Source organism: Urocitellus parryii, chromosome 6 (assembly GCF_045843805.1).
Source record: "Urocitellus parryii isolate mUroPar1 chromosome 6, mUroPar1.hap1, whole genome shotgun sequence".
Classification (NCBI taxonomy): domain Eukaryota; kingdom Metazoa; phylum Chordata; class Mammalia; order Rodentia; family Sciuridae; genus Urocitellus; species Urocitellus parryii.
The window spans coordinates 31,598,049-31,621,874 of NC_135536.1; the positions used below are offsets into that span (position 1 = coordinate 31,598,049).

The following is a 23,826-nucleotide window of genomic DNA, read 5'->3' on the forward strand; positions in this document are numbered from 1 at the left end:
CCGACCCACCCTTTACAGCACTTCAAGGGTGGCACTTTCTGCTGGCACCCTTCCTTGTCCATGAGGGGGTGACCTCATCCCCAGTGCCCAAAAACCATGCTCAGATCTGGGTCGTCACCTCTGTCACATTGTAATAAATTTATTCACCAGTGCTTCTCAGGAGGACCGAGAAAAACTGTGTTTCACTTATAAAATTATGTACCCTGACATCTATCCTTTCAGGAACACAGGACCCTGTCTGTGGTTTGCTTGTTTTGTTTGTGGTTTGCTTTTTTTGTTTTGTTTTCTTACAAATGGAGAATTTTCTTTCTAATATCACAAAATGAAATAGGTAACTGACAATCGAAGGCTCAACATTTTGTGAAAAACAGCACAGACTGAAAAGAATGCAGGAATTCTAAGTGCTACATCGGAATCCTTTATCACCCCCAGTGTTCACTCTGGGGCAAATTGAACAGAATGGCTTTCTTCTACTTTAAGGTGATGCAACTTTTCAAAAAGTGAAAATAATATTCAGGGCAAGAGTTAACACCAGAACAGATGAATTCCACAAAAGAAGAATACAGGGGAGGAATTTGAATATATGTAACAAATGATTTTAATAAGTTGATGTATAACAAATTTATATGCTATAATTATAATATATAGTATTATAAATTATACTAAATATGTAACAAATTATTTCAATTACCTGACAGAATTTTGAACAGAAAGAAATTTTTTTAAAAACCAGTTTACTGCAGAGGAAGATGAAGGGATGGAGAACATGTGTGCGACAAACTGCCAAGAATGGTAAAGACGAAAGGGGAACGTGGGCCCTTGCTGTGCAAACAGCCTTTCCTGGTTTCTGTGTTTCCATTCTTGGCCTGCCTTTAAGCAGAGTTGTCAAATCTCTGGTCATTCTGCAGCCATGATATATTCTTCAACAGGAGATCCCATGTCAACAGGGAAAGCTCTGGTTGGCACCGGATACCTTAGATCTGTTGGAATAGTAGCAATTAGAGCTACAATAGCAGTTGAGTACCCATTACTTTCATTACCAAGTAATGAAACAGGAAGGCTGTTTGCACAAGGGAGCTATGTACCAATCAGTGGGTTTCTGCATGGTCAAGATATCAGGACCCACCTGGCTCTAGCAGCCCCACCCACAGGGGCTGCTATATATATATATATATATATATATCTACAAACCCAGTTGAGGCACCCACAACCTCTGAATCCTGGGATAACCAGCTGGCTCTGTTCTCACAGGAGCCACAGCACAGAGATTAGGTAAGGCATTAAGCCCTAGACCTGGGATAGAAGGGGCTGTAGTGGGACAGTACCTGAGGGAGGGCTGAATGAAAATTAGTACCCAAGAGACTTGGGTACACTTTAGGGATAGAAAGCAAATGGAAATATGACCCCACAGTGATAGCAGAGGGGACTGCTGGTTGAAAGAGGAAAAGCAAATGGTAACTGAGCCAGGATGCAGTACTAGTTATCTCTCTTCTTTGCTCACAGGATCATGGTTCCAAAGCTGCTGGGCTCACGACTTTGGCTCCTGCTGCTCCTGGGGTTCATGGGAATAATTATCTCATCTCAGGCCCCACCAGGTCATTTAACCTGGGCTCAGTGGTTTGAAATCCAGCACTTAAATATGACCCACCCCCGATGTGATGATGCAATGCGGGTAGTTAACGGATACACAGGTCGATGCAAAGGCAAAAATACATTTCTACATACAAGTTTTGCCGCTGTTGCTCAAGTTTGTGGAACCCCAAATATAACCTGTCGTAATGTCACCAGAACAAATTGTCATAACAGTTCAGTTCAGGTGCCTTTAGTTAACTGTGATATCATCAAAAGAACAAAGAATTATAACAACTGCACATATCGAAATGTAGCAGCAACCAAGTTCTATGTAGTTGCTTGTGAAATGAAATCTCCACAGGACAGTACCCCATATCTACTTGTTCCGGTTCACTTGGATGGGATATATTAGCTCCTGGATCATCACTTTGTGGCATGGCTCATCTACCAGCTCCCAAGCCCTCTGTCCACCCTGGATATCAGCTCCCGTCCTCATGCAACCAGTCCCCAGCCCCTTTCAAGCTTTGCTGAGCTAAAGCACCCTGTGAGCTGTGCAATAAACCTCTTTGCAGACAATCTAGATCTCTGTGTATCTGTTTCTGCTCCTCTGCTGTCATTTACTCACAATCTGTCCTACAGACATGTTCCTTTCTCTTCCTGAGATTTTATACAGAGATGTTAGGCAGAGATTCCTTATCAAGAAGCTGCAGAGACTTGGCCCCCTCACTGCCTCAGGCTGGGAAACTGGGGTGCCTACTGAATCTGCCAACTGACAAAGGCCCTCCTCAAGAGCAAAGTTTTCTCAGCCTGCTCTGAACCCTCTGCAGACTGGGCCCTAACCTTGGCCCTAACCTTGTACAGTTCAATGGGTTTGTTGGAGTTTTTTTTTATTATGTTTTTAATTGACATAATTATTGCATGTATTAAAGGGTCCAGTGAGATTTTTCCAGACATGTATAAAAACTGTGATCAGTCGGGGTAATTGGCATTCCCAGAACCTCAAGCACTTTATCATTACCTTCTGGGGGGAGCGTTCAAAATCTTCTCTGCCAGCTACTTTGAAACATAGGTAAGTTTGGTTAACTATGATCATCCTGCTGTGCTATCGAACATGTTCCTCCTGTCTACATTTAGGTAACTGTGATCCAACCTCTCTCTATCCCCACTCTCCCCAGCCTCTGGGGACTCTGTCCTACTCTCTCCTTCTGTGAAATCAACTTTTTTAGATAACACTCAGGAGTGAGATCATGATGTATTTGTCTTTCTATGCCTGGTGTACTCCACATAACATAACAACATCCAGTTCCATCCATGTTGTTGCAAATGACAGAATTTCATTGCATTTTATGGCTAACTAGTATTCCATTGTGCATATGCACCACACCTTTATACAATCATTAGGTGATGGACTCTTGGGGAGTTTCCATTTTATAGTCCTTGTGAATAATCTTGCAATGAAGGTGGGACTACAGATGTCATTGTGACATGCTGATTCCCTTTGTCTTGAATTTATACCCAGAGGTGTGATTGCTTGATCAGAGGGAAGTCTTATTTTTCATTTTTTGAGAAACCACCATATTATTCTCCATAGTGGCTGCACTAACTTGGATTTCCACCAATAGTGGGCAAGAGTTCCCTTTTCACCAGATTCTCACAAGCATCTGATAATTTTTGTCTTTTGATGATAGCCATTTGAACTGGTGTGGGATGGTATATAATTATGATTTTGCTTTGCATTTTCCAGAAGAATAGTGAAGTTGAGATTTTTTTCATAGACTATTCTGCAATTTCCATATATTCTTTTGCAAATGTCATTTAGACCATTAGCCTATTTGTGTGTGGGTTTTGTTTTTTTTTTGTGTGTGTGTGTGTGTGTAAGTCCGTGTGTTTATGTATTGTACTGGGGATTGAACCCAGGATGTTTTACCACTGAGCTAAGACACCCGTCCTCCTCTTATTTCTTTATTTTGAGACAGGGTCTAGCTAAGTTGCTGAAGCTGGCTTCAAACTATCTATCCTCCTGACTCTGCCTTATAAATCATTGGGATTACAAGAGTGCACCACCACACCAGGCCATTGTCTTATTTATTCATCAGATTGTCGGTTTTTCTGATGTTCAGTTGTTTGAGTTCCTTGTATATTCTGCACACTAATCTTTGTCAGATACCTGATTTGCAAATATTTTCTTTCATCCCATAGATTGTCTCTTCACCTTAATTATTTCCTTTGATTATTTCCTTTCCTATGTAGAAGTCTTTTTAGCATTTGTCTATTTTCCTTCAGTTGCCTGTGTTTTGGGGGAACTTCTCCAGAAATATTTTGCATGTAGCAATGTTTTAGAGTATTTTACAAACTTCCCTTGACTGATTTTTGTGTGAATACTGGTCACATTTTATTTCACAGTAGAAGTGACTACCTATTTGAGTGTCTAGCTATAGACTCTCCCCAGAATCTTAACAGTCACTGTGTGTGTGGTGGGGTGGGGTGGGAATGGTCATTGCAACAAGGACATAAACCAAAAGTTCAGTTGGCCAACTAGGACCAGAGTGCTAATGCTAGCATGCTGGCACTCAGCCTATTTGGATTGTTCTGCACTGTGCCACTGTTTTGAATTAGTTGCCAAGTTATAAAAGTTGGGATTTTTCAACCTAAAAGTCTAGATTCCTATCTTCCCTGTGAAATATGGGAGTATCTGGTAAGCATGGTCTGCATTTCTTTAAGGCAACACCCAGGGAGTCAGGTTCAGTGGCTCTTCTCAACAGGATAAGAACACTCCAGGGCTTCACCATTCCAAGCACTGCCTATCGTTGCCTGCCTGACTACTCATTCCTTCTAACCTCTACCTGGATCCTGTTCCCATATGAATTGTGGACCCTGGGGAATGTGAAACATCTCTTTCACTGCTAAGAGAATTTTCCAATCATTCTCTCAGTAACTTCTCTCAACAATTGTTTTAACTGCTTTCCATTGCCTAGGAAAGAAAGTCCAAATGATCTAGACTGATATGAGAGGCCTGAGGCTGAGCATTCTTGTGAGTGAAGCAGAGATCAGCTACAAATCAATCTTAGCCAAATTCCACTAGATCCTCAGCATGAAGTTGCCCTCTGGGCAGGCTGCTCCAGTCACTTCAGCCACCCCCACACCCTATCAGAGGCACACCAGACATATTCAATGCCTTAGAACTCTGAAGATTGATCCTGTGACCCCAGGGACACTGGGATGATGAGTTGGTATTAACAGTCACTGAGCAGCTTTATGAAACTCAGACACAGGGAAAGCACTTCTGCATTTGTGGTTTAGAAAAGAAAAACTGTTTGAAAGGATGTCAGTGATTGAGTAATGACTCAATGTCCATTGCTCAGGAGTTCCTGGGGAAAACTGAAGCATCAGGAAGGACTTTGGTTGCCATGAGGTAGCCTTGTGTTCCTCAGGGATGGGACTGGGCTTTCAAGCCAGGCAGACCTGCTGTCCAGTCTAATCGTGCTAGTGGGGGCCATTTGCCTGAGTTCTGTGGAGACTTCTCTGATGCCTTAAACTAGGGCAGCTCCTCTTGTTCTATTCTGTCATGTTGCATGTAGCCCTATTATGTTGTCACCTGTGAGACTGACAATTATCTGCAGTCATATGAGTAATGGGAGTCTCTCCCAGTAGTCTGCAAATCTTGTTAAGAGCACAGAGTGGATTCAGTCTCCCTCACTCAACCAAGGCTTGCCAAAGGATATATTGAAAACTATTTGCCATTGAAGGTATAAATGAATTATGGGTCAATTAATGGATGGTGGGTAGTTAAATTGCATATTGAGGATAAAGGCCTAGCTCACAGTTTGATATGAAAATGTGGCTCCTTCCTGAGAAGTTGACATGCCTCCAGTTTTTCCTGTCACCAGCACCATGATGCCTTCAAAAATGTGCTAATTCAAGACTCATCTTGTTATAAATTGCAGTTTGTGCATAAATTATGCCAACCTTTAACTTAAAATTGAAAATTAACAAAGGTAAACTAGAGAATAAATGGAGTTTAAAACCTACTTTTCAGTATGTTTGCTAAGTCCCTGGGTATCACTATAAAGGGTCAGGAAGAAACAACGTTGGAATGCCAAGTTTGCCATTTAAATCACATGAGCTAGGACAAATAACTCAATCTTTCAGACATGGTTTTTATGTTTTAAAAAGAAGATAACTTTACCAGGCATGGTGGCACACGTCTTTAATCCCAGTGGCTCAGGGGCTGAGGCAAGAGGATAGCGAGTTCAAAGCCAGCCTTAGCACAAGGGAGGCACTAAGCAACTCAGTGAGACCCTATTTCTAAATAAAATACAAAACAGGGCAGAGGATGTGGCTCAGTGTTTGAACTCACCCCTAAGTTCAATTCCTGTTACAAAAAAAAAAAAAAAAAAAAAAAAGATAACTTTGGCTTTCTCTAACATTCTGTGAAAACATTCAATTACATACAACTTACACATATAATAGGCACCAGATAATCACATGGCAAGTATGTCATTCGCCCGTTAAGTTAGAAACGTATTTTTAAGCACTTAATATATGCAAACTCTACGAGCAGCACTAATCCAATACACATGCAACATCTGTTTTCATGAAGCTCATAGTCCTTCAGAGAACACATACATTCATAAATTAATCATAGAATAAGAAACCAAATACACACAGGATAAGGACAATACAGGGAATGAAAGTGTTTTTTTTTTCCTGCACCTACAACTGAATGGGATTGAATTTTTTATCATATTTTTATAGGGGCGTTATAGTCATACATAAGGGTGGGATTTGTTGTTATGTATTTGTACATGCACACAATATTACAATGTAATTTGGCCAATACCATTCCCAAGTATTTCCCCTTTTCCTTCTCTCCTCCCTCCCACTGGTCCCTTTTCTTGTCTCTGTGGATCACCCTTCAATTTTCATTAGAGCCCCCAACCCCAACTTTTTTTCCTCTCTAGCTTCCACATCTGAGAAAACATATGATCTGTGACCTTCTGACTTTGGCTTATTTCACATAATATTCTCAAGTTTCATCTATTTTCCTGCAAATAATATAATTGTATTTTTCTTTATGCCTGAATACAACTTCATTGTGTATATACACCACATTTTCTTTATTCATTCATCTATTGGTAGACACCTAGACTGATTGCATAGTTTGGCTATTTAACTGTGCTGCTATAAACTTGAGTATATACGTATTGCTATTGTATGCTGACTCCATTTTTTGTTGTTGTTGTTGTTGTTCCAGGAATTGAACTCAGGAGCACTCAAGCACTAAGCCACATCCTCAGCCCTTTTTTATATTTTATTTAGAGATAGGGTCTCAATGAGTTGCTTAGCCACTCGCTATATTACTGAGGCTGGCTTTGAACTCGGATCCTCCTGCCTCAGTCTCACAAGCTGCTGGGATTACAGACATGCACCACCACACCTGGCTCCCAATTCTTGAAGATAAATACTAAGGAATATTTAGACATAGCTGATTCATAGGGTCATATGGTCATATCTTTTCAGGAATCCCCATACTGATTTCTTTAGTGGTTGTGCTAATGTATAACTCATCAATGATGTAAAAGTGTTCCTTTTTCTCCAGCATTTTTTTTTTTTTGTCTTGATGGCTGCCATTCTAACTGGAGTGACATGAAACCTCAATGGAGGTTTGATTTGAATTTCCCTGATTGCTAAAGATGTTGAATATTTTTTCATGTTTGTTGACTGTTTGTATTTCTTCTTTGAAAAGTGTCTTTTTAGTTCATTTGCCCATAATTGGTTGTTTGGTGTTAAGTTTTCTTTGTTTTTTATATATGGATAATAATCCTCTGTCAAAAGAGAAGCTAACAAAGATTTTCTCCCATTCTGTAGATGGCCTCTTCATATTCTTTATTGTTACAGGTGTGCACCACTCACTCAGTTCATATGGCCCATTTTTGACCAAACCATTGCTATACAGTTCACAGCTGTACCTTCAGAGACTTACCCTGAAAATTCTCTTTATGACATCCAGAATTTTCAGGCTAAGACCATAAATCTCTTTTTACTCTATTCTTCTAGTTTTATTCTCATTCCCGTTGAATGTTCTCTTAGCTCTCTTGAGTTGTAAAGTCTAGGAAGTACTCAGATTCCTTGAATAAAAAAGAGATAAATAGGAGTTCTAAGCCTGAAGCACAGGGGAAAATAGGGTGTTTCTGGTCTAGCTTCTATCAAGTCACAGAAGCAAGTGTGCGCACACATGCGCACAGACACACACACACACATACACACACCTGTCAAGCCTCTCAGCTCTGATCTTGAGAATAGACACAAGCAGCAGGACGTGGTATCAGGACCTCCTGATGTGGTTACTGGGCAGAACAACAACAACAACAACAACAAAAAAAAAAAACAGTGGAGATGTAGGACAAGACAACTGAGGAAGGGACTTGGGAACTGGGAAAAGTTACTAAGAACCATGCCAGCCAGGCATGATGGTGTACACCTGTAACCTCAGCAAGCTGGGAGGCTGAGGAGTATAGCAAGTTCAAAGCCAGCCTCATCAACTTCACCAGGCCCTCAGCAATTTAGGAATATTTTTCAATATATTTATCTTCTTATTGAATTTCTCATTCATTTTCTGTAGTGACTTCCTTAATTCATCCAGTTTTTTTTTTTTTTCGTGTTCTCTTGGAATCCATTGATCGCTTTTATAATCCTTTTTTTTTAGTTCTATAACAGATATTTCACCCTCTTCAGTATTTTTTATGTCAGTTTTTGGTAAATTGTGAACTCTAGGAGGTGTTGTATTACCTTGTCTTTTATATTTCTTATATTCCTGTGTTGGCCTTTATGCATCTATTAAGATAGATTTCTTTTGCACTCCAATGTGTGGGCATTTGGGGGAGGCACAGCCTTCTCTTGCCAAATTTTCCTAGAGTAAGCTAGATTGAGAACCCTCATATGTGCAGTATCCACACTCTGTGTTAATTCTCAGTCTTTGCCTTAGCAGTGGAATGTCTATGAATGGAACCTGAGTGTCCACCCCTAACTTTTCTACCCAGGGCCTGGTTAATAGTTTGGGATTTTTTTTTAAGGTTCTGGGTTTTTTAATTTTTTTTTAGTTGTAGATGGACCCAATACCTTTATTTTATTTATTCATTTTATGTGATTCTGGGGATTGAACCCAGTTCCTCACACGTGCGAGGCAGGCACTCTGCCACTGAGCCCTCAACCCCAGCCCAGTAGTTTGGGATTTTTGTCTCTTCTATTATTTGTACTAAACTATATCTGAAATTTGAGTGCCATTGATTTGTGTGTCTGCTGTCTTTAGGTCAGTTTTCTGAGTTTAGTTCAGCAACATAATTTCTGCCCTGTGAATGTGCAGTATTCCTGTAGATTTTCAGTCCCTCACAGAATAGAGGGAAATAAACAATAGCAACAACCAATGCAAACAATATATAGCATTAAATTTAGATACCTGATTCCTACAATGACATCTACAATGTTTATGCAAAAAAAAAAAAAGAAAGAAAGAAAGAAAAGAAAAAAAAAAGAACGATTTGGGACAGAAATTGCCAACAGCAAAAACAGTAAGTAACTATAAACTAGATCTGGCCTTAAAACAAACCACAGGTACTGACTGTCATCCACAGTAATAATTAATAATAATAGCAACAGCATTAATGGTTCTGGCAGAGGTTATTAACCACTTAGTACTAAAAGATGGTAAAAATGCAGTTTATTAAGAGAAGATAATGTCAGGAAGTTAGAGAAGAGTTTACAATTTCAAAAAGTGAACAGAGGGAATGCAGAAGAGATGTAGCAGGTGATGGTTATAAGGAAGGAGGGGAAAACAGGAAAAACAATGTAAATTGAGAAATGGCTGTTATCATGGGAAAAAAGAGGGAAATACAAACAAGAGAACCAAACAGATGAAAACAAAACCAAAATAAACCAACAAAGACCCTAACCCTGAAAAGACAAGGCAAAGAAAAATAACTACATTAAAGAAAGTACTGAAAATGAGGGGGGAGATATTTATATGTATATATGTTCATGAACCAATCCATACAGCGAGAATACCCAAGAAAAATAAAAAAGGAAAAAAAGATTCTTAATGAAGGCATTGTCTCCACCAAGGTGGTCAACATAGTTGAAGAGAATGGATGGTCACTGCCTAGGCCCAACTTTCCTTTTTTTTTTTTTTTTTCCATGTCTTTTTAGGTCCTGGGCTGAAAGCTCTTAATCCCTTCTTTTTGTGTTATTCATTAAGCTTCCAGTTGGAGTGACCTAAGACTGAAGCTGGTTGAAATATCTCTGAGTTCCTTTTCACCAGTGTAAGGTGGGATGGAATAGGAAGTACCTCAGTGGAGTTTTGCCTGGACAGACCAGATCAATGCTCTCTCAGGGTGGGACTGCTGCAGAGTTTTATGAAGGGAATTTCAATAATTGAGGCTTAAATCTAATCAGGCCTGAGGGGCTTTATTGGGTTGTATCTGCTCTGGTGAGATTAGCTCAACAGACCCCTAGGGCCTGGCAGTTACTGATCTCTATCAGGAGTCTGCCACCAAGGAGCTTCCCAAGAATTCTACTTCAGGGGGCAGAAGACCATCCTCCACACACTCTGAATGTTGCGCATGGACACAGCCTTCCCACGTACTCACACCCATGTTCAGATTCCCACCCACTTCCGCTGGACACACGAGCCACCACACTCAAAGGGAAACTGAGTTACACTCCCTCCATATTTCTGACTGGAATCTCCTGGGTACTTCTCTGTGCATGTTTTCTTTACGTTCGGCTAGGTATTCCCTAGGCTACATGGTAAATGCTTGCCAGGGTAGTATGGCAATGTTTGCTATGATCTCCTGGCTCTGCAGCAGCAGCCAAAACATGGCCTCCTCCGGATGGCTCCTGCCTCTGCTCTCTGCTGGTCAGTTGAGAAGCCCTTTCCATTCCGCAGTACAGCCTCTGGATCAGCTAAGTCCAGGCTGATTTTCTGATATTTTTCTGCACCATATTCTGGTCTCAGGTTTTTCCTGATCAAATCTGTCTGCTGCGTTCCTCTCTGTGTTATCCCTCCCCTCTGTGGTGAACTTGCACCACTACCACCTCCCCTGCCGCAGCCAGCTTGGATCATGTGTACTCTTCCTTCTTTGTTCAACGTACCCCAATTTCTGAGTCTCTAAGACATTCTGACTATTCAACATTGAATTTTTAGTGAAATTCCTCTTCAACCACCTCACTGAGAAGCAGTACTCCCAATGCTTGAATCTTGAGCCACAGAGCACCTAGGAATGCAGCCTTCCTCTAATCCACCACCTTGAATCTCCTGCCAGGACGTTCTTACCAACTTCTGGCCTAGAGCTATGAGGTATGCCATCTTGGACTCTGAAACCGGAAGACCCAAATAAACTTTTCCTCATCGATGTTGTCCTTGTCAGGTCTTTTGTCACATCAATAAAAAGCTACTGAAACAGTTACAAAAATGCCATTTTAGATTTACCTTGGTGAAAAATCCCTTGTCACATAATACATGACTGTTTAGGATTGCCAAATGCTTTATTTCTAATGTCAATATTTAGCAGAATTGACCCAAGTTAAGTTTCACTTATGTTGTCAGTTTAAGCAAGGATAACACTATTTATTTATATTCTTTATTTGTTCTTATTATTTATACATGATAGAAGAATGTATTTTTACATATTATACACATACGGAATATAACTTCTCATTCTTCTGGTTGTATATGATGCTATATTACATTGGTAGAGTGATCATATATGCACATAGGATAGTAATATCCAATTCATTCTACTACCTCTCCTATTCTCATTCTCTCTCCCTTCCTTTAATTCCCCTTTGTCTAATCCAAAGTACTTCTGTTCTTCCCTAGCCCCCACCCTTATTGTGAGTTAGCATCTACATATCAGAGAAAACATTCAGCCTTTGGTTTTTTGGAACTGGCTTATTTTGCTTAACATGATATTCTCCAGCTCCATCCATTTACTGGCAAATGTCATAATTTCATTGTTCTTTATGGCTAAGTAATATTCCATGTGCATATATACAACATTTCTTTATCCATTCATCTGTTGAAAGGCACCTAAGTTTGTTCCATGGTTTAGATATTGTGGTTTAAATATTGATGGGGCTGTACACTGTAGTTTGTTGAATTTAAGTCCTTTGGGATATACCAAAGAGTGGGATAATAGGGTCAAATGGTGGTTCCATTCCAGGTTTTCTGAGGAACCTCCATACTGCTTTCCAGAATGGTTTCACCAATTTTCAGTCCCACCAGCAATGTATGAATGTGCCTCCCTCCCCCCACATCCTCACCAACATTTATTTTTGCTTTTATTCATGATAATTTCCATTCTGACAGAGTGAGCAGGAATCTCAGTGTAGTTTTAATTTGCATTGGATAAGACTATTTTTAAGGCCTCTTTGAAAATACATTTTGTCTGCTCAAGGATTTTTCAGGCCTGGTGTGTATTTTAATTTGGCTGTAACAGCTCCTATCAGGTCACCATTATGTCCCAATTTACATAAGGACATCAATAATAAAATGATTGCATTTCCAGATGACAGGAAGGTAGAAAGGCACTAAAGCATTAGGTGGACTAATCTGGCTAGAACAGTGTTTGATTCCATCTAAGGGTCTAAGTCCAGTTTTCTAACCTGGAAGCTGGAGCAGAGATTTAACTGTCTCCACCCTGAGCAATTTCCCACACCTTTCCCCAAAACACTCATCTTTCTCCCTAAAGTCCCAAGAGTCCCTGCAAACCCCTACCTAACCTTTATAGCACTTCAAGGGTGGCACTTTCTGTTGGCACCCTTCCTTGTCCATGAGGGGATGACCTCATCCCCAGTGCCCAAAAACCATGCTCAGACCAGGGTTGTCACCTCTATCACATTGTAATAAAATTCAGTGTTTGTTTATTCTCCAGTGCTTCTCAGAGCACCAAGAAAAACTGTGTTTCACTTATAAAATTATGCACCGTGACATCTATACTTTCAGATATATATATATATATATATATATATATATATATATATATATATAATCTTCTTCTTAATACCAAAAGATGAAATGGTTAACTGACAATTGAGAGCTCACCATTTTGTAGACTATTGTACTGTTATCAGCGCCCTGCCAGGGTAGTTTTCTGTTCGGAAGGTGTGAGCTGCCTGAGAAAATAAAAAGTCTGAAATAATTAGTAAGAAATAAGAGACAGCGCCAGAAATTAGATAAAAGGGGAGTGCCTGATAGGTCTTCCGGTCCTGATAGGAGATGGAACTAAAAAACGGCTCCCATTCTTTATTTAAGGGGTAGTACATCAAAGGCAGGGATAAGGTTTCAGCGGGAAGGGTCTCACTTCTCCCCATGACAGGGGTCTCGCAGCAAACAGCTTGATGTGGTGTGGCTCCCGTGGGTCCGTCCCCCCCCCCAGTCCGTCCCCCGCCCCCCCCCCCCCCTGTCTCTGAGCTGTGCTGAACTTGTGATGGATCTAGGAAGGAAGTCATGTGAATCAGGCATCTCAAACCAGCAGCATTGCTGCTGGGAGTCCCCAGGATACTCGACTTTTACTAATGGCTTCCACGTTATTTTGGTTCATCCACAGTTCACGGATGGCTGTCGGCAGTAGGAAACAGCACAGACTGAAAAGAATGCAGGAATACTAAGTGCTGCATTGGAATCCTTTATCACACCAAGTTCATTCTGGGGCAAATTGAACAGAATGGTTTTCTTCTATTTTAAGGTAATTCAATTTTTCAAAAAGTAAAAATAATATTCAGGGCAAGACTTCACACCACAAAGAGGGAATCCTACAAAAGAAGAATGCAGGAGAGGACTTCAAATATATATAACAAATTCTTTCCATTATCCACAAAATTAAATTTAAAAGAAAAAAAAAACCAGTTTACTCCAGAGGGAGATGAGAAGATGGAGAACAAGGGTGTTAACAAACTGCCAAGAAGACTAAAAATGAAAGGGGAACTTGGGATTCTTTTGTGCAAACAGCTTTTCCTGGCATGTTTCTGTGATTTGGTTCTTGGCCTAGCTTTATGCAGAGTTATCAAATCTCTGGTCATTCTTCACCCAGGAAATATTCCTGAACAGCACATCCCAGATCAACAGGGAAAGCTCTGGTGGTACATGATGCCTTAGATCTATTACAATAGTAGCAACTAAAGCTGTATCCTTGACTACCAATTGTCCACCAAGTAATGAAAGAGGAAGGCTGCTTGCACAAGGGGGCCATGAACCCCTCTGTGGGTTTCTGCATAGTCAAGACATCAGAACCCACCTGACTCTGGCAGCCCCACCCATAGGGGCTACTATATATCTACAAACCCAAATAGGAGCACCCACAATCCCTGGGTCTGTTCTCACAGGAGCCACAGCACAGAGATTAGGTAAGGCATTAAGCCCCAGACCTGGGATAGAAGGGGCTGTGGTGGGACAGCACCTGAGGGAGGGCTGAACGGAAGTTAAGTGCCCAGTAACTGGGACGGTGTGATCTGAGTCATTTTTCAGGAAACTGTAATAAGTCTGATGGTAATGAACACAAATGTCTCCAGTAGGCAGGAGAGTGACATCATTGGCTGAAGAGAGAAGGTGAGTCAGGAAGGAGAGGTGGACTCAGGAAGACCCCTGAGCCTAGTGCCCTTTTCAACACAGGCAGCTGCTGCCCAGCTCCAGCTGACCCATTGCAGTAGAGGAGACTCCCTACACCAGCCAACATTATGGGAGTTTTTAAGATGAGACAGGAATGCAAATTCCTCCTGTGAAATGGGCCCTCCCAGCTCTACTTGTTGAGTACTAGCCCTGCCTTGGTGGAACTTGGTCTTTCGGTACCCTACTAAAACACAGTGACCAAACCCATGGACATTTAGCAGGAAGTGTATAGTTTTTATTCACTGACACCAGATCCAGCCTGCAAAAGTCCTTCATGGATAATGTGGAATTAAATTTCTTATAGCAGAAGCAGCTGTAGTGCTGTCCTTCAGTACCCATTGGTCAGTCAAGAGGCTGGATGCCCAGGTGGGCCTAGTACCAATGTGTGAGTGTCTACATGGCTAAGACATTAGAAACTTCCTGGCTCTGGCGGCCCCACACAGGAGCTGCTATGTATCTACAGGCCCATACAGGAGCACCCACAGTTTCCGAACCCAAGAACAGTCAATCAGCTGGGTTTGTTACACAGGAGCCACAGTACAGAGAGTGGGTAAGACATTGAGCCCTAGAGCTGGGACCAAGGGCCAGCAGTGGAACCTAAGGGAAGCTGAAATAAAATTAGTACCCAGGAACTTGAACACATTAATGATGGGAGCAAATGGAAATAGGACCCCACAATGAGAGTCCTATAAGACCTAGAGGACCTCAGAGAGATCCTATAAGCTAAGACAGGAAAAGAATATGGTCACTGAGTTAAGATGCAGGACTAGTTATTTCTTTTCTTTGCTCACAGGAAACATGGCTCCAAAACTTTGGCTCCTGCTGCTGCTGGGGTTCATGGGAATAGTTATCTCATTTCAGGCCCCACCAGGTCATTTAACCTGGGCTCAGTGGTTTGAAATCCAGCACTTAATTATGGCCCACCCCCAATGTGATGATGCAATGCGGGTAGTTAACGGATACAGAAGGCGATGCAAAGCCAAAAATACATTTCTACACACAAGTTTTGCCGCTGTTGCTCAAGTTTGTGAAACCCCAAATATAACCTGCCTTACAAGCCCCAGTACAAATTGTCATAACAGTTCAGTTCAGGTGCCTTTGGTTGACTGTAACATCACCAGAAGAACAAAGGATTATATGAACTGCAGATATCAAAATGTACCAGCAACCAAGTTCTACGTAGTTGCTTGTGCCAATAGATCTGTGCAAGACAATACCACGTATCCACTAGTTCCAGTTCACTTGGATGGGACATATTAGCTCCTGGATCATCACTTTGTGATGTGGCTCATCCGCCAGCTCCCAAGCCCTCTGTCCACCCTGGATGTCATCACCTGTCCTCAAGGAACCAGTCCCCAGCCCCGTGCAAGCTTAGCTCAGCTGAAGCACCCTGTGAGCTGTGCAATAAACCTCTTTGAAAACAAATCTAGATCTCTGTGTATCTATCTCTTACATATGTGCTCCTTCCTCTTCCTGAGATTTTGGGGAAGAGAGATGTGAGGCAAAGACACTGTATCTGGAAGCTACAGAGACTTGGCCCCTCACTACCTCAAGCTGGGAAACTAGGATCTTCACTGAATCTGCCTACTGACAAACACCCTCTTCCATAGTAAATTTCTCTCAAGCTGCTCTGAACCGTCAGCTTACTAAGCCCTAACCTTGGCCTGAGGAGTTACTCATTATACACTCCAATCTTTTGTTGTTTTTCACTCCGATTTTTCTTTTTATTTTTTAACTGATACATAATAATTGTACTTTTTAAAACTGCTTTCCATTGCCTAGGAAAGAAAGTCCAAATGATCTAGTCTGACATGAGAGGTCTGAGGCTGAGCATTCCTGTGAGTGAAGCAGAGATCAGCTACAAATCAATCTTAGCCAAATTCCACTAGATCCTCAGCATGAAGTTGCCCTCTGGGCAGGCTGCTCCAGTCACTTCAGTCACCCCCACACCCTATCAGAGGCACACCAGACATATTCAATGCCTTAGAACTCTGAAGATCGGAAACTGGGATGATGAGTTGGTATTAACAGTCTCTGAGCAGCTTTATGAAACTCAGACACAGGGAAAGCACTTCTGCATTTGTGGTTTAGAAAAGAAAAACTGTTTGAAAGGATGTCAGTGATTGAGTAATGACTCAATGTCCATTGCTCAGGAGTTCCTGGGGAAAACTGAAGCATCAGGAAGGACTTTGGTTGCCATGAGGTAGCCTTGTGTTCTTCAGGGATGGGACTGGGCTTTCAAGCCAGGCAGACCAGTCTAAGCTTGGTAGTGAGAGCCACTTACTTGAGTTCTGTGGAGACTTCTCTGATGCCCTAAAGTAGGCAGCTCCTCTTGTTTTATTCTGTCATATAATGTTATGTTGTCACCTGTGAGATTGACAATAATCTGTGGTTAAGCCCGTAGCGTGGGTCTCTCCTACTAATCTCAAATTCCATTAAGAGCACAGAGTGTATGCAGTCTTCTTCACTATAGCCTTTGTGTTAGCTGTTTTTGCTGTAGGAATGAATGTCCATGAGAATGGACGAGGTCCTTCCAGTCATTCCTACCTAAGTTTTTGTCAGTAGTTTCGACTTTTTTCTCTTCTATTCTTTCTAGTTTCCCGGTAGATTTTTCAGCACCTTACAGCAAACGGAGAAAGAAACAATAGCAACAACCAAAGCAAACAGTATACAGCATTAAAATAAGTACACAGTGCCTACTATGACATCTACAACACTGATTGCCGCAGAAACACAAACGGAGGGGTCAGCAATTGCCAACAGTAAAAACAATAAATAGCTGTGAATCAGATCTGGCATGAAAGTAAAGAACCTGTTTTGGCAGTTTGCAGTACTGATTACTGCAACAGCATAAATGGTGAGGGCAGGAGTTTTATAAGCCAAATAGTTATAAAAAATAGTCAAAATACAGTCCCAAGAGAAAAAAAAATGTGATAGAAAGGTAAAGTTTCAAATGTTCAAAGTGTGAACAGAGAATGCAGACGAAATGTAGCAAATGATAGTTATAAGAAGGAGAAAAATAGAAAAGATGAAGTAAAGCGAGACAGGAAGAGAGAAAAAGAGAATTTTGCTATTAGTGGGAGAAGAAAGAAGAGAAAGAGAAATGAGGGAAACAAAAAACAAAAGTAATAAAAAAAAACAAAAATCTTAACTTCCAAAAAACAAGGAAAAATAACTTGTTTTTAAAATTATCTGGGCCTAGTGGTATAGGCCTGTAATCCCAATGACTCGGGAGGCTGAGGCAGGAGGATGGTGAGTTCAAAGCCAGCCTCAGCAATTTATCGAGGCCCTAAGCAACTCAGTGAGACCCTGTCTTAAATAAAATACAAACAAGGGGTGGGGATGTGGCTCAGTATATGTAGCCATAAGCCAATCAGCACAGCAATAACGCCAAAGGAAAAAAGGGGTGGGGGGGAATTTTCTTACTAAAAAATACTGTCTCCACTAAAAGTATTTTTCTCCTCTTGAAAAGCGTTGACAAGGATCAATGCCCAACAGTCATTCTTTCAATTTATTCTTAGTCTATGTACTGAGAGAAAGAGAGGGTGTGCAAGGGCTGGAGGTTGTTAATCTCTTCCTCTTTTTGTGTTACTCACTGAGCTGCCATCTGGTGTGGTCTAAAACTGAAGCAGGTGAAATAGCTCAGAGTCCCTTCTCACCGGTATAAGGCAGAATGGAATAGGAAATATTGTTGATTGGAGTTTTGTCCAGACAGACCAGATCTATACACCACCAGGGTGGGGCTGCTACAGAGTGGAGTTCCAGCAGCTGGGGCTTAGTGTATCTGGATTTAAGGGCTTTGTTGGGTGATATCTGCTCTGGAGATATTAGATCGACATCACCGCAGGACCCAGCAGTTGCTGATCTCTGTTAGGAGTCTGAATCTCAGCAGCCTCCCAAGAATTATACTTGCAGGGCAAGGGAGCCAACCCACACACTCTGCTGCCCACAGATATGGCCTCCTAGGCTTGGTTCCTGAGTGTATATTCACACATTCACACCCATCTGTTCAGTTTTCCAACCCCCTTCAGCTGATCATATGAGCCTCCACTCAAAGGGAGTTACACTCCCCTCCGTATTTCGGATTTGAATTCCCCTTAGTACACTTCCCTGTGCCTGTTTCACTCATGTTCTGCTAGGTACATCCTCCACCACAAGGTAGGAGCTTTCCAGGACAGTATGGCAATGTTTGCTATAATTTCTTGTGTTCCCACAGCAGCAAACTACAATGTGGCCTCCTTAACATGGCTCTGTGCCTCAGCTCTCCACTTGCCAGTTGAGAAAAGCAGAGCACTTAAACACCAGTTTGCTGTGCACTCTCTGGACCAGCTAAGTTCAGGCTGCTTTTCTGATCTACAGACTTTTTCTATGCCAAATTGGTCCATTGTGTCTCTCTCTTTGTGTTAGCCCTCCCTTCCCTGGATAACCAGTGCCACTATCACTGCCACTGCCATAACTAGCTTGGCTCCAATGTTTTCTTTCTTGTTCTTAGTTCAGTGCACCTGAATTCCTGAGTCTCTAGGAGATTCTGACTATTCAATATTGAATTTCACTCAATTTCATCTTTCACCCTCCTTGTTAGGAATCATACTCCTGCTGCTTGAATCCTGAGTCATGGAGTAACTGAAAGTGCAGCCTTCCTCTAATCTGCCATCAGGAAAGTGCTTCTAGAATCTTGTTCCTGGGGCTTGAGAGGTCAAGGAAGACTTCTCTGGGTGTGGGGAGGGGGCAAAACGTCCACTTATTTTTGCCCTCTTCTTGAAAGCTTTGGGTTTAGGAAACTGGACACATCATGTTCATTTAATTAACATTATTTAAATGAATGAGTCTACATAGAACGTTTAGAGTCCAAATATCATTTTATACACCTTTATCTCCATACTCTCCATAGCTATCTGTCCCCCTCTTCCTTCCTATCCTGGCTTCTCTTTCAGCAGTTATTCATTCCCTATCCCATACCCTTCTTTCTCTCCGTGGAAATTATTCTTCTAGCTGCTCATGGAATTGGGGTATAGAGAAATATTCAAGTGTGATCGAGTATCTATTCCCAATTTAAGAATTCCTTGTATTGGTCTCCAGCTGAAATTCTTAAGACCACAGTGTTTAAGAACAATAAGAAGGGAACTGGGCCAGGCTCAGTGGCACAGGCCTGTAATCCCAGCAGCTCAGGAGGCTGAGGCAGGAGGATCACAAGTCCAAATCCAGCCTCAGTAACTTAACAGGGCCTAAGCAATTCAGCAAGACCCTATCTCTAAATAAAATATTTAAAAAGTCTGGGGATGTGGTTCAGTGATTCAGTCTCTGGTACCAAAAAAGGGGGTGGGCGGTGCTGAGATGTTGAGTGAACACAATGTAGGGTTATTCCAAAGCTTCTTTTCCTCCCAGAATTCTAGACCTAACAATACAGAATGAATACCTATGAGACATATCCTGAAGTTCTACAAGCAACTCGTCATCCCAGAGTCACAGGTGGAGGGAAAACACAGGGGGTCATTCATGACAGACTCTTTTCAAGTGGTAACTTGCAACTTGTTTAGAATTTTTCTCAGTGCTGTCCTTCCGAATGACTAAGTGTTTTCTAAGATCTGCAGAAAAAAATTGCTTTTCACCCTCCTTGGTGTTCCAGGACCAAAACTTGATAATAAGGATGATGCTAATGTCCATATACAAGGTTATATATGAACTTGCATTACTGGGAAAATGCTGCTTTGTTCTACTGGTTTTGACGGTTTCTGCTGGAAAACCTGTACACTTTTGGGGGGCCAAGAACAAACATCCAAGTCTTCCTAAAACTTGATGTTGTGGCCCACCTGCTCTGTGGGTCAGGCATTAGGGCTGTAGAATCAATGTATCAGCATAAAGGAATGTGTACGAGTTGTATAGTCATACCTATATCTTCTATGAAAAGATCCAAAGGAACTGGTAATAGTGGTGGTTTGGGGGCAGTCAAACTGGAGGACCAGGATACAGAGTTTGTGTAGGCAAAAGTTAGGGGTTCCAGAGGCTTCTGCTGAAATTTTAAAGGAAAGCCTAAGAGGCCTGGAAAGGTGCGGCAGGATTGGAATCCTGCAAACAGTTCCCAACAAGGCAGTGCCTGAAGCTTTGAGAGTAAAGCCAAAGTCTCCGCAGACACCCCAGGACTATGGAGATGCCAGGAACACAAGCCAAGGGAAAATGGAAGCAGTCAGCAAAGCCAGCTGAGAGAGCCCATGTGGGCTGTAATCAGTGAGACCATAGGGGCTGAGCTGCCCATGCCCTGCAGAGCTCACAACACCACTCCTTGTGACCCAAAAGGCAGGCATGGAGCCACAGAATTCAAAGCCCTGCTGGGTTTTGGTCTTGCTTTGGTCCAATTCCTTCTTGATATTTTCTTCCTTTTGGAGATGGGAATGTTCACCCTGTGCCATTGTATCTTGGACTTGAGTAATTTATTCTTTTATTTTTGCAGAGACTCACAGCTAAGGGTTTGCTAACAAAATTTAAAAGAGCAAAAATTACATTGAAGTGAGAGTGTTGCTCATTGACAGAGCATTTGCCTCTCATGAATAAGGACTTGGATTTCATCCATAGCAAAACACACACACACACACAGACACACACACACACACACACACACACACACACATACACACACACACACACACACACACACACACTGGAGTTATGGTGTTTGACTAATGTAGGCTCACTATGTTAGCTTTTGGTTTCTGTGACCAAAATACCTGACAAGAACAACTTGGAGAAGAAAAGTTTGTTTCAGCTCACAGTTTCATAGGATTCTGTCCATGGTCCACAGGCTCCAAGGCAGAAGCATTGTGATAGAAGGACATAGTAGAGAAAAGCTGTTCAGCTCACCGGGTAACCAGGAAGCAGAGAGAGAGAGAGAGAGAGAGAGAGAGAGAGAGAGAGATGCTTTCAGATCATACCTTTATACCCCTAATTCCTCCAACTAGGTCCCACCAGTATTCCCTTCAGCTTTCAATTGTGAGGCTGAGCTTTCGTGATCTTACCATTGCATAAAAATTCCATCTGTGAATGTAATGTAATCCATTAGGGAACATGCTTTTAACACATGGGCTTTGAGGGGGATATGCCAAATCAAACCATAACACCTATTTATTCAGACTTCATAGGTAAAGAGGTCCTATTTAGAAAATCTTCAACATAAAACTGGAGCAAAACGAGGGTAGTAGGAAAAGTGCAGAGCAAATTTATACATGGAACAATTATAAATATATTATGAGGCATGTTTTGAATATAATTTTAAAGTTTGGGTATATAATGATTTGGATCTGGAATGTCCCCAAAATCTCATGTGTTGAAGGCTTGGTCCCCAATGCATCAATGTTCAAAGGTGGGGCTTTTGGTAAGTAATTGGATCATGAGGGGTTCTGACATCATCAGGGGATTAATCCATTGTTAGCAGAAAGAACTGCTGGCATGAGGAAGAAACACAGAGTAAAGTCGGAGGATGTAAGTCACTAGGGGCATGCCCTGGATAGGTATTTCTTGTCCTCAGTGTTTCTCTCTTTATCTCTCCCCCCACCCTCTTCCTGGCTGGTATGGGCTGAGCAACTTTCCTCCATCATGCCATTCTGCCATGACGTTCTGCCACACAAAGACCTGAACCAATGAAGTCAGCCATGAACTGAAATCTCTGAAACCATGAGCCAAAGCAAATCTTTCCTCCCTAAGTTGTTTATCTCAGGTATTTGTCACAGTGGGGGAAAAACAAACAAACAAACAAACAAACAAACAAAAACTAACACAGAGTGTAAACTAAGAAGGCCATGCTCTGAGTCATTGTTTTTTGTTTTGTTTTGTTTTGTTTTTTCAGGAAACTATAATGATTTTCATTGTCAAACACACAAATGTCTCCAGGAACCAGAAGAGTGACATCATTGGCTAAACAAGAGAAGGAGAGTCAGGAAGGAAAGATGGATTCAGGAAGACCCCTGAGCCCTTTCAACACAGGCAGCTGTAACCCAGCTCTAGCTGACACATTGCAGTAGAGAAAACTCCCTGCACCAGCCAGGAGTTTTTAAGATGAGACAAGAATGCAAATTCCTCCTGTAAAATGGACTCTACCTAGCTCTACTTGTTGAGTACTAGCCCTGTCTTTGTGGAACTTGGTCTTTCAGTACTCTGCTGAAGCACAGTGACAAAATCTGTGGTTATTCAGAAGGCAGTGTAATTGTCAAACACAGGACCAGATCCAGCCAGCAAAAGTCTTTCATGGATGACATGGAATTAGATTCCATATAGCAGAAGCAGAAGCACTACTATCCTTGGGTATCCATTAATAGACCAAGTGATCAAAACAGAGAGTGGTTGCTCAAGTGTGATGTGTACCAGTGTGTTGGATTTCTGCAGGGCCAAGACGTCAGAACCCTCCTGGCTCCTGCAGCCTCACCCATATGGGCTGCTATATATTTACCATCCAAATAAGAGCACCTACAGCCCCTGAGCCTCAGTTCAACCAGCTGGTTCTGCTCTCACAGGAGCTGCAGCACAAAGACTAGGTAAGACATTGAGCCCTCAAACTGGGACAGCAGGGCCCACGGTGGGATAGCACCTGAGGGAGGATGAGCTGAAGTTAGTGTCCAGGAGACTTGGCACACTGTGGGGACGGGAAGCAAATGGAAATATGACCCCAGTGACTGCAGAGGGGGCTGCTGGTTGAGACAGAAAGAGTGTGTGGTAACTGGGCCAGGATGCAGAACTAGTTACCTCTCTTTTTTGCTCACAGGAAACATGGTTCCAAAGCTGCTGGGATCACGACTTTGGTTTCTGCTGCTGCTGGGATTTGTGAGAATGAGTGTCTCATTTGAAGACCCACCAGGTGATTTAACCCCTGCTCAGTGGTTTGAAATTCAACACATAAATATGGCTGGCCCCAAATGTGATGATGCAATGAAGATAGTTAACAGTTACATTGGGCAATGCAAAGCCAAAAATACTTTTCTAAAAGCAACTTTTGCTGATGTTGTTCAAGTTTGTGGAACCCCAAATGTAACCTGTCTTACAAGCCCCAGTACAAATTGTCATAAAAGTTCAGTTCAGGTGCCTTTAACCATCTGTAGCATCACAAAAAGTAAATTGAGTTATGGAAACTGCAAATACACAGGTGTATCAGCAAGGGAGTTCTACATAGTTGCTTGTGACAAGAGATCTCCACGGGACAATACCACATATCCAGTGGTTCCAGTTCACTTGGATGGGACATATTAGCTCCTGGATCATCACTTTGTGGCATGGCTCATCTACCAGCTCCCAAGCCCTCTGTCCACCCTGGATATCAGCTCCCGTCCTCATGCAACCAGTCCCCAGCCCCCTTCAAGCTTTGCTGAGCTGAAGCACCCTGTGAGCTGTGCAATAAACCTCTTTGCAGACAATCTAGATCTCTGTGTATCTGTTTCTGCTCCTCTGCTGTCATTTACTCACAATCTGTCCTACAGACATGTTCCTTTCTCTTCCTGAGATTTTATAGAGAGATGTTAGGCAGAGACTCCTTATCAAGAAGCTGCAGAGACTTGGCCCCCTCACTGCCTCAGGCTGGGAAACTGGGGTGTCTACTGAATCTGCCAACTGAC

General features: G+C 42.0%; 3 protein-coding genes across 3 annotated transcripts; all 3 read left to right on the forward strand.

Moving 5' to 3' along the window:
* Window positions 1–1,451: 1,451 nt before the first annotated feature.
* LOC113200687 (non-secretory ribonuclease-like) lies at window positions 1,452–1,984 on the forward strand. The gene has a single exon (XM_026414187.2). It carries the CDS (start codon window positions 1,508–1,510, stop codon window positions 1,982–1,984), a length of 477 nt encoding a protein of 158 aa, XP_026269972.1. The 5' UTR covers window positions 1,452–1,507.
* An 11,954-nt stretch (window positions 1,985–13,938) lies between these two features.
* Window positions 13,939–15,607, forward strand: LOC113200714 (non-secretory ribonuclease-like). Its single transcript, XM_026414242.2, has 2 exons — window positions 13,939–13,971; window positions 15,027–15,607. The coding sequence occupies exon 2, from the start codon at window positions 15,032–15,034 to the stop codon at window positions 15,491–15,493; it is 462 nt and encodes a 153-aa protein (XP_026270027.2). The 5' UTR covers window positions 13,939–13,971; window positions 15,027–15,031; the 3' UTR covers window positions 15,494–15,607.
* Window positions 15,608–22,936: 7,329 nt separating this feature from the next.
* Window positions 22,937–23,464, forward strand: LOC113200686 (non-secretory ribonuclease-like). The gene has a single exon (XM_026414186.2). It carries the CDS (start codon window positions 22,988–22,990, stop codon window positions 23,462–23,464), a length of 477 nt encoding a protein of 158 aa, XP_026269971.1. The 5' UTR covers window positions 22,937–22,987.
* The last annotated feature ends 362 nt before the right edge of the window (window positions 23,465–23,826 follow it).